The following is a 14,255-nucleotide window of genomic DNA, read 5'->3' as shown; positions in this document are numbered from 1 at the left end:
GAGAATAAGATGGCGTGGGGTATAAAAAGGACAAACAATTAGATAACAGAGGAGAATGAGAGGAGGATTGTGGGATGCTTCTGGAGGTGTTAAGAGTACAGTCAGAGTGAGGGCTAGATGTGAGAAACCATCCATTCACTAATATAGGGCCTCTAAACGTTGTGTGTATCGTCACACACACACACACACACACACACATACACACACACTGATCCAGGTGCTGTGAGATCGGGTCGAGCTGTGCTGGTTGCCGCTCTATTTATATACTGCTGAACGATAGCAATGTTTCTACACACTTTCTGATGGAAACAGAGACTAAACATTGTTTTACAGCAAGTCTGTCTAACTCAATATAGTTAAAGGGATAGTTCAGCCACAAATTAAATATTCATTTATTTATGTCGTTGTTTCACTGTTGTGTTTTTCCTGACCCGAATTACTTAATTTTTCATGCAGAACACAAATGGTGAACTTTCTGAAGAATATCCAGGCTGCTCTTTTCCATATAATGAAAATGTTTATATATATATATATATATATATATATATATATATATATATATATATATATATATATATATATATATATATATATATATATATATATATATATATATTTATATATATATTGTTTTTCAGTTAAAAGTTTTCTGTTGAAAGTTTTGGGAAGATTTTTTTTTAATTAATAATTTTTTTAAACAAACAAAACCTTTTATTTGGCAAGGATGCATTAAATTGTAAGAAAATAATAGGAAAACATTTACATTATTCCAAAAGATTTCTATTTCAAATAAATGAAGTTTTTTTTTTGCTTTTTACTTTCAGAGAATCTTGAAATTTACTTTCAGTAAATCAGCATTTTAGAATGATTTTTGAAGGATCATGTGACAACGAAGACTGGAGCATGAATGCAGAAAATTCAGCTTTAATCACAGGAATAAATTACATTAAAATATACTGAAGTAGGAAACAGTAATTGTAATAATATCTCTTTGTTGAAACATTAACAAAAAACAAATCAATCTTAATAAACACAGTAGTATATATCTTGAATTAGGTTTCTTCTTCATGCGTCACTGGGCAAAGTAATGTTTAAAATGATAATATTCGCTTAATTTAAATGTTAGAAAATTTCAGTTAAATATGGAAAATGGCAAGTAGGGAAAATTAAGTTCCATCCATCCATCCATCTTCTACCGCTTATCCGGGGCCGGGTCGCGGGGGCAGCAGTCTAAGCAGAGAACCCCAGACTTCCCTCTCCCTAGACACTTCCTCCAGCTCTTCTGGGGGGACACCGAGGCGTTCCCAGGCCAGCCGGGAGACATAGTCTCTCCAGCGTGTCCTAGGTCTCCCCCGGGGTCTCCTCCCAGTGGGATGTGCCCGGAACACCTTCCCGGGAAGGCGTCCAGGAGGCATCCGGAACAGATGCCCGAGCCACCTCAGCTGACCCCTCTCGATGTGGAGGAGCAGCGGCTCTACTCTGAGCTCCTCCCGGGTGACTGAGCTTCTCACCCTATCTCTAAGGGATCGCCCCGCCACCCTGCGGAGAAAGCACATTTCGGCCGCCTGTATCCGGGATCTTGTCCTTTCGGTCATGACCCAAAGCTCATGACCATAGGTGAGAGTAGGAACGTAGATTGACCGGTAAATCGAGAGCTTCGCCTTGCGGCTCAGCTCTTTCTTCACCACGACAGACCGGTACATCGACCGCATTACTGCAGAAGCTGCACCGATCCGTCTGTCAATCTCCCGTTCCATCCTTCCCTCACTCGTGAACAAGACCCCAAGATACTTAAACTCCTCCACTTGAGGCAGGAACTCTCCACCAACCTGAAGTGGGCAAGCCACCCTTTTCCGACTGAGGACCATGGCCTCGGATTTGGAGGTGCTGATTCTAATTAAGTTATTCACTCATTTTCCTCTCCTTTGTATTGCTTTTTTAAGGTGTCTTCGCCAATCTCCATTCACTTTCATTATACTGTATATATATATATATATATATATATAAAACAATAGTAGCCAGGATATTTTCAAAAATGTACTTTGTATTCCGCTGAAGAAAGTATATCGTAAGGGTTTTGTTTCAGCATTTTGGATCAAATGAATTGTCATGTGTGTGAACTTCCCCTTTAACACATTCATTTAACACAAATCCACGTGTAAACGCTCTCATCTCTCCCTGACGCTAACACAGATTCTCACTCTTTTTTTCTTCCGTCCTGCCTCTCGACACTCAGACACGTGCAGGCACCTCCCATCGGTTCTTTCATGCACGCAGAGCCCTGCCTCTCATTCACATTCTCCTACTCTCGTGTCTTTGCTAAATGATCTGAACACCCTCTGTTCTTTTTTAAGCTCAAATTCACACATCCACAACCTACAGTACAACTGATCTATCAATTTAAAAAGATGGATCTTCCAGTCTCCTGAAACAGCATATATAATGGAAAACAAGATTTTTCTTGCACTTTTGACATAAATAGAGCTAATGTATGCTAATATTCGCAATTCAAAGCTCTTGCCCCAGTCCACATAGACACAAATCAGTGGGACATTAAAAAACGTGAGCATTAACACACCGTATGACCATCCACGTTTAAACATCAATGTCAATACAGCACAACAATCTGCTAAAAATGTATCCTCAGAGAATTACATTTTTAGCAATACAACATACAAAAGTTTCAATGCAGATTATTAACTCTGAGATTAAGGCAAGACACTACAGGTAAATGTACATATTATAGATCTATACAAATATAGATTTGGGGCTATTTGGCTTTCCATAATGTGTTGTTTCAGACTAGTGGAGAGAAAACATCCAATATACACTTTAAAATGTTTAATTTCTAATACACTTCATGTATTTGCATGTGTAGATTTACTGTACCTTTACAGACTATAACTGATTTCTCTCATGCACCTAAAATCTCTACTTTGTTTGGACATAAAACAAACTAGTTTGTAGTTTGTTTTCCATCTATATGCTGAAGGATTTTACAGTGTATAATTTGCTGATTATAAACTTTTTATTCTTTAAAAAAGAAATTTTCTGGCTGTTGACAGTATTTTCTGATTTATCGAGTGATACATTGGGAAATTAAAAATCTCTTTGACTCTAATATATATCGCCAAAATTATAAAATTTTAAACCTGACTCAGATTTCTGTTCTTGAAATGTGTGCAAATTATTGCATATTTAATTAGACAATACTCTTTAGCAAATTTAATCATAGTATTATATATATATATATATATATAAAAAAAACTTTTCTAAAAAGTTTTTGTTTATTTATTTATTTTTACAAATTTTTCTTCCACCCTTTTTATTGATGGAAGCCACAAATCTCTCTCTCTCTCTCTCTCTCTCTACACACACACACACACACACACACACACACACACACACACACACACACACACACTCACACTGTATATTTTATATACATATATGTTAGTGCTTTTATTGATTCTCTTACATCATTTGAAAAGATTCATAGGATGAGTAGTTAAGAAGTTTAGAATCACATTTTGTTATATGATTCATTTTTGTTCAAATTAAATGTTGTTATTAACAGCTGATTGGAAGAATTCAAGGTTTATATGTATTTATTAATGTTATTAAATTTAATGGGATGAATACAAAAAGCAGGGCCTCTTAAAAAAAAAAAAGTGGGTGGTCACATTTGTGCTAAATAATACTATTCTAAATTCATAATGGAGTCCAGAGATGGCCGTTTTATGACAACAAAGCCCTAATCTCTATGGATGACCCAAATAAGCCGCCCCGTGACCACCAGAACAAAGCTTTCATTTGCAGATGACTCATGGTTGCTTCCAGTGCTAGTGCCTCAGCGCAGGTCTACTGTAGTAGCTACTTTGACCACGTTGACGCTAGGAAGCTAATCAGATTAACTGTTATGTGATCTTTCGAGTCATTTTGTCTATCCTGCATCCTGTTTGTGTTGCGTGCGCACATGTTTGTCTAATACCGGAAGTGTTCGACTTCAGCATTTGTGTGTTTTGGAATTTTATGAAATCTTAAATAATTAGAAATCAAGTTTTCCTTGATCTTTTAACAAAAAGAGCTCCATGTGTACATCCAAAACATAGTTATCAAAACTAAAAGATATTGGAAAAACTGTTCTAAACTAAAAGCAAATAACGTCATTGATGCCAATTGAGTGTTAAGAAACTTGAGTCCTGGCCAAGAAACCCACAGTAAGCTCAGCAAAGCACTGGTTCTCACTTCACATGCAAAGAGGGAATTTACATAGAAGTCTTAAAGGCACAGCAGAAAAAAAAGCCTATTTGTAGGGCCAAGAGAGGCTGGAAAAATGCCACGACAAGCTAAATGACTGTTTTTGGTCCAGAAATCCTTGATTTAAATGGACCTTTTGAGGAAAAATGAAAAATTACATGAAATGACTCTTTACAGTGTACAAATGATGGTTTGTGAGAGGTTTTGAGACAAATAATTATTAAATAAGCATTTTTTAATTTAGTGGTTTGTAAATATTAAATTTTGTGCAAATTTTGGATGTGTGAGTGCACATAAAATTTTGTAAAAATCTTTTTTTTCCCCTGAATATTATTAACCAATAATTAATTTGCAGGAACATTTGGGTAAATTCTGAGTTCATGTCAGTTGTAGTCTAAAACGGTTAAAAATCATCATTAACTGAAATAAAACTTACAATTTTGAAAGTTCAACAATGAAAATGTAAAACATTACATTTATTTTATTTCCTTAAGCATTCACAAATGAGGTAATAACAACAAAGTCCCTTCTGAAGTCTTTGATAATACATACACTTAGAACCTGAAAAATCCATAAAACCACAGTATAATGCTTTATTTGACTTTTTTCGGTTTCAGCTTTATCTCATTAGTTGCTCTCAAGCACTGTGTGTATGTGTCTGCTCCGTATGTCGGCAGGGCCAGTGCTAAGCTGTAGTGATAGCATTGCTGAGAATATAATGAGGTCAGTGGGATTAGTGGGGTGAGTGACGCTCTTAATATAGCACATGCATACCTATGCACGTTTGAATGAGCGCACACGTACGCAAACATATGCAGCCGCCATCAATGGGCAGGCACGAGCACATGAACTCAGCATATGTGCTTACACACACATTTCCCTAACATACTATAGGAACAGATCACATGGATGCACACAGCGTGTGTCCGCAACATGTGTGAGGCTATAAGCTACTGTGAGTTTGTGAGCGGTTGGGATTGTGTTTGAAATGGAGAGAGTGAAAAAAATAGGCGAACTGGCTTAGAACTGCCTGGTCTATCTCCAGCAAGTCTCTAGCACTCTTGGCATAATGCGGAAATCTCTGATTCTCTGTGTCTCTCTCGCTTCTGATTTCTCTTCCTGAACCCTATCTCAGTCGCCTTTTTCTTCTGCTGACCTATGAGTCACCCAAACAACCCATACTAGACCCATGATTCCCAGTCTGGAGAATATACCAAACTCCATGGGGTTCTTGGAACAATTTTGTTTTGGCTTTAGTTCTTTTTATATATATAAAACTGAGTCTTAAAGGAATAGTTTAGCTAAGAATGAACCGTTCTGTCATTACTGACTCGTTCTTATGTTGTGTTAAACCTTTATGTTTCTTCTGTGGAGCACAAAAGGAGATATTTTGAAGAGTGTCCTAGTTGCTGTTTTCAATGCAATTACAATGAATGGGGGAAATACAAAAGCACAATAAACATATTGAAAATGTGGTTCATAAGACCCATTTGCTATATTTCAGCTCTCCTTGAGTCATTCTATAGCTTCATATGAGAAACAAACAGAAACTAAACTCGTCATTAAATTAAAAATCTTATGCAAACTGTTTTGCATTCGAATTGGCTTCTATTCGGTGAGTTGAATTAGTCTGATCTGTGAACAGATCAACTGATCCATTTAAGAGATCTGACTCAAAAAATATTTCTTTCACTAACCAGAATCGTTAGTTTTCAAAAAAAGGTTATAAAGGTTTGGAACAAAATTAGGTTGAGTAAACGATGACTACATGTACATTTTTTAAACAGTATTATTTATTTAGTATTATTTTTATTTATTTTATATATATATATATATATATATATATATATATATATATATATATAATTGGATTCTATTTTATATCTTAAGGGTTTTTATATATTTTATATATTCATAAACTGTATTGTATATATTTTAGTTTACAATTTTGTCATTTTATTAGTTTTATTTGTAGATTTAATTCATTTTGTTACAGTTTTACTTTTAGTCATTCTAGTTCAATAAGAAAGAAGTTTTAAACATTTACATTTTATTACTTTTTTTCCCTTTTTTTTCAAATTTTATTTGCATTAACAAAAGATATTTTAATCAATTTTAGTTTTAGTTAACAATAAAAACACTGTTTTGGATTAACTATTTTTCTAATATTAAGCCTACCAAAAGGTTATTATAATTAAAATTTAACCGCAATAATTTTCTTTTCTCCCCTTTTACATTGTAATTTCAGGTCATAGAACACATTTCCATTTTGGTGTCAATGAAGGAGCATTTGAACCTTATTTATGCCACTGTATTGCTACCTTAGTCCACAAAGGTTGGGAAACAATGCTCTGGTCTACAACATCAATAAAACCAGACATGGAGACAACAACGTAAAAAATGCTTCCATTTTTTAATTAGCATTTAATATTCAACCAATCTGTATTCGGTTAATAAACACACACACACACACACACACACATACATGGACACACACTAACAGCGTCAGACAATTTATGACTATGGCATTCCACATGTCCATGTTATTGATTGTACCACTGTTGCTCTGCATCAATACAGACATCAGTCAGCTTGCTGCTACACCCAGAATCTACATGACTCTCATTAAGTGAATCCCGACTTATGTATTCTCTCTCCACGCTGACATCGACACAAATCATTCACGTTTCCTTAGCAACCACACCACTGAACGGCACCAGCAAGGCCTATTTAACAAGTCCCAAGAAACCGCTAGAAATATGGCCCTGTGTTTGGATGCAGTGTAAAGAATTGAGAGGATGAATGTTGTAGAACGATACACTATGTCAACGAGCACTTGTGTAGCCCAAGCAGATGTTTGAGTGTGCGTGCTAATGCTAAGGAACACGGCGTGTATTTTAAGACACCATTAATTTAAGTATAGTTTCAGTTAAAGTCCTTGTTAGTTATTTTTGAAGCCATCTATACGCTTGCATACTCCTAAGAGTTAATAAAATGAGCTTTTAGCACATATATGCATTTTTACATTGCAAATTTATAATGTTGCTCTACCAGGAAAATGGGCTGAAAATATTGATGACTCATCGTGCACTATACAGATGCTGTCCAATCAAATGTTTTGTAGAATATTTTTATCAGTCATAACTCGTGGAGAAAAATAGCATCCAACTAGCTTGTACATAGGTTCATGTTACTAGAGCTTATTAGGGAAAGCGCCCAAACTTTCTTTCAAAAAGAAATGTGTCAGTGTATATGTTAGTTACATTATGGCCATGAGCCCAGGTACTTGGTAGTCTGTTGCAGATGGGAGAGGCATACTGTACTTATTCTAGAGGATCTAATTGGACAAAATTATGTCTAGTTAGTCATCAACATTTTTGGTCTATTTCAAACATGTATGTGTACTTAAAGCTAATTTTGTCAACTTTTAAGAGTACATTAGCATTTGATTGCACAAACATTGAGCTTGTCAAGTTGGTCTTTGAACCATTTAAAAATCAGGAGCCACTCTAGTAAAATCATTTAAAGCATTATATTCACCCTAAGATTAGGAAACCACCTTGGTTTGCTTTGAGAAAGTATGTTAGCATTGGGGTGGAGTGCTTTTTGAGGTCAACAAGTAGCTAGCAAAGATATATTTTCGAAGTAAGACCCTGTATCTTACCTTGAGAGCGCAATCTCTGCCTTCTGCTTTGCAATGTCTGCTGCCTTTTCCGCTGCTTCGACCGCCCTGTCCACTTTTTCGCGGATCTTGCTGGCACGTAGTGGGATGAGGTTCTTGCGTTTGCCGCTGACAAGCATGTTCTGTTTGTATTTGCCCTCCTCTTTGGTGCCATCAGGAAAGGTGGTGCATCCGTAGCCATGCCTCTTGTTGCCCAACCACTCGCCCTGGTACTGCAGTCCATCCGATCGCCTGCTCACCCCGCATCCTGTCCTCTTGTCGTTCTTCCATTCGCCAGCATAACTCTCGGTGGTAGTGGCGTCTACATCATCCTCGCCTACTGGCAGCTCACCCTCCCCTTCGCCTAGGCTGATGGTTGAGTTGATGTCAGATGCGGCGGAGCTCACCGTACTCATTCCGGCCTCGCTGCGGAAGGAACTCTGCTTGCTTCGCTGGCTGGCTAATGAGCTCTTGGACTCGGATTTTCGCAGCTTAAGACCACTCAGGAGTGAGCGGCGGAACAGGCCCTTCTTTTTGTTCTTCAATAGCTCTGCCTCACTGTGGGCCGTCAGAACGAAGCCTCCACGGGATACAGCCGGGCTGCCCGCTGCTAGAACACCGCCACCCCCCATGCCAGCCACAGGCGCCCGATCGCCAGTCAGCAGAGCTGTGCCATTGCTGTGCTCGGAGCGCAGAGAGTTTATGGAGGAACGCAGGGGTGAACGAATGACGGCCGCCATGCCATACGGAACGCTTTGCCGTACGCCGTATCCATGCCGCATGCCACCCAACCATTGGCCCTGGTATGTACCTGAGTGAAAAGACAGGAGATAAGAGACAACTTTAGACATGTACACTACGAATCAGCAATCAAGCTGTCTGTTGCAGGATTTTGCTGAACTACAGCAGATGTGAAACCCAGGGTTACCCTGCTGAGTCTGCTGCCCTCAGGTTTCTTCAGTTTGGAGAGTTGCCTCATGTTTTAAGCTCTGATAGTCTGTTGGCCTGTGACTATGCTGGAGAAAGCATTATATAAAGAAAACTGTCTGAAAAGGCTGCCTTGTGCCTGCAGTGGTAAGAAGCATGAATTATGGTCAAAGAAATCAGTCTTTTCTAATGGTTTTGGGGACTAGAAAAACAGCCAGGTGCAACAATAGTGTCAACCCTGTTGAACCCTGGGTTTCACATCTGCTGACAAGTCCCAAGTTATTTCTTCCTATTCATGGACAGTTAAAATGTAGCTTAAATAGCTGATGGCAATAGAAGATTTTGTGGGCCGAGTTCATTTGCAGAAAATATCAGTGAAACCTTTCTGTGAACTTGTGTGCTAACAAACAGGTGCTTTGAGTTTTTGGTCATTTTACCTTGTGATTATGATCGAAAACCAAAGGACATTCAAAACAACAATTTAGCTGCAGGCACTTAGTATTTCGAAAGGTTAATTGCCCTTTTACCTGTCTTGATACTATAAACTTAACCACCAGGGAGATCATACTGCAATTCACATCTCTGTAATATGTCTGTGCCTTTTGAGTAACTCAATACAGTTGGGAGAGGTTTGTAGTGTGTGTTACTCCAGGCACAAACAGTAATAATCCTTGTGATCTCAATAAAATGCTTCTCTCATTACTTTTGTGCCACGTGATGAGAGTGAGTAACAACTTAATGAAAAAAAAGAATGAAATGTTGTGGGGCAGTGCATAAACATAATGTGGATAATGTGCCTAGTACTTTGCTATAGAAAACTATGTTGAAACATACAGTGCAAATGTTGTATATCACCTAAAAATAATTGTTAAATACTTATGTAAAATACTATTTTCTTGTCTCATTTTGCCGAACTATCAAATTAGGTGCATAATGCCCCTGAGACGCACCATTGCTACAGCTGTGATCACTAATAGCGTCATCAGCATGACCAACCTCATCAACAGCATGCACAGGAAGTGCCATAATGGAAGAGTGTTTTTGGCAGCCATGATCTCCAGACCTGGCTCCATTATTTCACTTATTGTGATGGGGGACCAAGTTTTCATCTTATTGATCTTAATGACCATGAGGTATCACAGTGCCCATCAATTTAGCCGCCAGTAGTGTTATTTATTGGTGAGTGTGCCAACAAAATAATGGAATGTTGCGTTCTGTAAAATTTCCTTTATGGCGCTGGCAGCCTGATCTTTCTGTTGGGAGTCATGATGAATCACCATCTTAGAACTTTCATTAAGTGACATGGGTAACCAATAACACTTGCAGGTGAGAAAAACAGGACTGATGGGCCTTTCTATCTGCTAAGGAAGCCCTCAAACGGTGATAATTTAAGATATTATCATTTAAGACACAAATGTGTTAGCTGTCATTGTATTTTTAGTTTTTGTTTCATATCAGTTAAACACTTTGTCTTTAAGATGCCATGTAAAGTTATAAGTGGGTGAAGCACTTACAACTAAATCCAGTTACAGAATGTCTCTCTCCATGGTGCTGAAATCTAGGATAATATTATCTCATACAGACATGTTTAAAAGAACAGTTCACCCAAAAATGATTTACTCACTCTTAAACCTGTATGATATTGTTTCTTCAATAAACACAAAAGGTTTTTTGATGATATCATGACCATGTAATGTAAGAAAATTTAACTGGAGTGTTCAGGTTATTTAAATAAAAAAAAATGTTGTGTTCCACAGAATCAACAAATTTAGAACAACGTGAGGGTGAGTAAACTGAGTGAAGCATCCCTTTATGAGTTTGTGCTCACCTAGCATGGATCTGCCGGAAGGTGTATATTCACCATCCACCTGATCTGTCCTGTAGTTTTTGGTGCTCTATGAGATCACCTCTGATGTAACCACTATCCCTACATGCTGATGATTCATCCTGGCCAACATTCTAGATTCTAGAACATGCTGGCACTATTACTGTGGCAGCCATAGACACAGCTCACTGTGCTACTTCCGTTATCTCACCATCTCTCCCAGCTCATATTTGTTCTCACCCTCTTTTCTTTTCTCCCATCCCTTTTGTCTATACATTATCAGCTTTCTCACCCTGTCAGCTACATGCATACACATACAGCCATATGAACGCCCCCATTCCCTCTGCCTGTATTGATCTCTGTGGGTTGGCATGTCAGCGAGGGCTGCTGGATGGCTCGATGGGGCTGGAGCTGTGCTTGGTGGATTTTCCCAGCCCCCCACTTTAATATACGTACTTTCCTGACTTAGAAACAGCCCTAACACAGATCTTCCTCTTTAACAGCATCTATCTATCTATCTATCTATCTATCTATCTATCTATCTATCTATCTATTAGGGCTGGACGATTATGGCCTAAAATCAAAACCTCGATTAATTGAACATTTTACCTCGATTACGATTAATGAACGATTATTTTGTTTCTGTTTTGTTTTTTTGCCCTCATAGTTCACTGAAAAGGTTTGTACTGTAAATATGATTGACTATCAGCAGTTATTTTATCTATGTTCATAACATTTCTTACTAGGGTTGGGTATCGTTTGAATTTTATCGATTCCGATTCTGCTTATCGATTCCTAGTTTCGATTCCAATAAGATAAAAAGTCAAACATTTAGATGTCAAACTTTTTTACAAAGCATTCTGTTACAGTTGAATAACATGAGCAAAAATCGGCAGCCTACAAAACACTGCAAGAGGAATTTTGCCTGTGATTAAAAAAAATACCTTCGCAAAAACAACTAGATTAACATAAATTTCTAATATTAAAGTGTTTAAGACAAGTAAACAGTCAGTAATAAGATAGGAACAAACAAATCAATTAGCAATATCATAAATAACACAAAAAACAAAATTCAGGTACAGTAACTGTAATTAAAAGTTTAAAAACACTGCATTGATTTCTTTTTATAAATAAAATAAAGATTAATCAAGTAAAGTTATTAAATACATTCAGTCAAGATCAGTGAATGGTTTTCTTTTGTTCTTTAATTAACATTAATGACAGGCAGTGCGTTTATTAGGCTGTTGTCTCTTTAAGCAAAAATCCTGCACATGTGTGTTTTCTTTCTCATCGGTTTATGTTCACGTAAGACAAAAACGGCTGCGTTTATGATGATATACTGATGTAGTTTTCTGTATCGTAGTTTCGACTCTGAACAACCTTTTCTACAGTTAAAATGCACAGAACAGTCCGAGAACGGACACAAACCGGGAACCCGCAGCCCGACCGCCGACCGCTGCTCTCTGTGCACGCGCTTGTGCTTCATGTGCGCTGCACACAAACATGCTATAATAAGTTTTGAGATTCTAAGCTACTTTATTGATAAATCACAGGACAGCACTGACAACTAGTTTCTGTGTTCCTCTGTGCGCGCGATCTTCATAGCTACTGTTTATATGAGTGCTTGTGCCACAATGCAGCTGTGCGAACATGGTAGCTCGATATTATAATACACATCCGATCATCTAATCGCTTGAATCTCCAAACCATAAAACAAATACAACTGACAAAATTTAGTGAAGACGCAAGGCTCACCGCTCACGCGCCATCAGTGTTGAACCGCCGTTCACCTCCGTGTTTTGCTTTTATGCCACTGACTGGCAGAGTCATGTGGCTACACACGCGCTAGTATGCTTTTAAGGGGGAAGTGTTAACAGGATTAAAAAACCGAAATAACCGACATGGGAAAATTAGGTCGGTTAGAGGTAATGATTTCGGTTTTGATTACTTTTCGATTAATCGTCCAGCCCTACTATCTATCTATCTATCTATCTATCTATCTATCTATCTATCTATCTATCTATCTATCTATCTATCTATCTATCTATCTATCTATCTATCTATCTATCTATCTATCTATCTATCTATCTATCTATCTATCGTTTCTTTCATTCATCTGTCGATTGTTTGTCTGTCCATTTCTTTCTTTCTTTCTACCCTTCAAGGATTTAATAATTTTATCAGAAGGAGGCTACTTGCAGGCTGAGTGTGTGTATAAAAGAGAGAATGCAAGTACTGCAGTTGAAGTGAGAACAGGAAACTGACACACTGTCACAGGCCTGTACTGCTGTGATTCTGATGCCAGCGTTTCGGCGGAGTGGCCACAGTTGGCCAACATCTGGCCAACATCTGGCTGATGCTTGCTTCATATTGTCGGGCAGCAGCTGCATGCTGTGTGATATGTAGATCAAACACAGGCCTAAACTGATGGGATTAGCTTGGAAAATTCCCGCACACACTGACACATAGAAAGAGAGGAGGCATCAGTTCACACCTCCCAAACATTCACAGTGTATTTCTTTCACACTCACTATCTTCCATTCATTATCTACTGCACACTTTTGCTCACTTCAGATTTAACGGTGACATTTCAGAAGAATAAAATAACTCAAGATTATGAGATAACAGTAGCTAAATGTTACAACATTTACAACTTTGACAGGCCACAAATAAAATAATCTTTTTCCTGCTCTCATTTGTCACAATTATAAATCTCTACAGACTTATTGTATAGCAAGCATTTTTTTGTGTGGATAATCAGTAACATTAATGTCCTTTAAACAAAAGCAAATCTAATAGATAGTTCAATGGATTTCAGACGAGAGAATTTTTGATTATAATGCATTGGCAGGCCTTCCAGAATAAAGACTGTCTGACAGTGATGTAAAACTGCTGACGTCTGTAGTGTTCTGATTGATGAGCACAACGTTAGCAGCACAGACACAAAACTAAGCATCCGACTCAGAGTCTGGCGGTCTGAGGACAAGATCCGCCCACCGGCTGAAATGGTTTTGTACATAAGTTCCCGTTTGAAGTATCTGGTGGGGGAACTTGTCCTTGATTAGCCTTTGAACTGTTCTGTGTTCCCTGAAGATGTAAGGCAGAGTCCCAAGTCACAGCGACTGAAATTAAGAAGCAGTCTTTACGGTTTTGTAATAAGATGTGCAGGAAAAGCACAGTATTGGTGACACTTTACATGATATAATATTGATGGATTCTGTGATGCACATTTTATTAATTACAAAATTATATTTCACTGTGTTTACAAATGAAACATTAAGTAGCCTTGTTTGTTAGTATTCAGTTCTTACATATAAGTTCATAATTTACATATTCCTTTTATTTGTTTATATTGAAAGATGTTAGCATTTCAGATAGCATTTTTTTTGTATAACCTTGAAGTAGATGCATTAGAGATATTTATATAGACAGAATAAGAATGTACACATCTATTGTAATTGTCATGCTAAAGAATTTACATATAATTCGTTTTTAATAGCATATGTTTATTCCTCATTCATCAATAACTTTATTTATTTATTAAAAAAAATTTGGCCATTGCAAACATTCAGAGCATGCTGG

At 37.6% G+C, this 14,255-nt stretch overlaps 1 protein-coding gene across 1 annotated transcript in view; it reads right to left on the bottom strand.

Moving 5' to 3' along the window:
* LOC132125019 (junctophilin-3-like) overlaps positions 1–14,255 on the bottom strand; it is a 32,523-nt gene that overhangs the window by 11,662 nt on the left and 6,606 nt on the right. Inside the window, exon 2 of the mRNA XM_059536223.1 lies at positions 7,925–8,732. Within this exon, the coding sequence (XP_059392206.1) occupies positions 7,925–8,732 (808 nt within the window). The remainder of the gene's footprint in view (positions 1–7,924; positions 8,733–14,255) is intronic.

The sequence above is a fragment of the Carassius carassius genome, chromosome 43 (genome assembly GCF_963082965.1).
Source record: "Carassius carassius chromosome 43, fCarCar2.1, whole genome shotgun sequence".
Classification (NCBI taxonomy): Eukaryota; Metazoa; Chordata; class Actinopteri; order Cypriniformes; family Cyprinidae; genus Carassius; species Carassius carassius.
The sequence above is the reverse complement of the archived record's forward strand: the minus strand, read 5'-3'. Positions and strand labels throughout refer to the sequence as shown.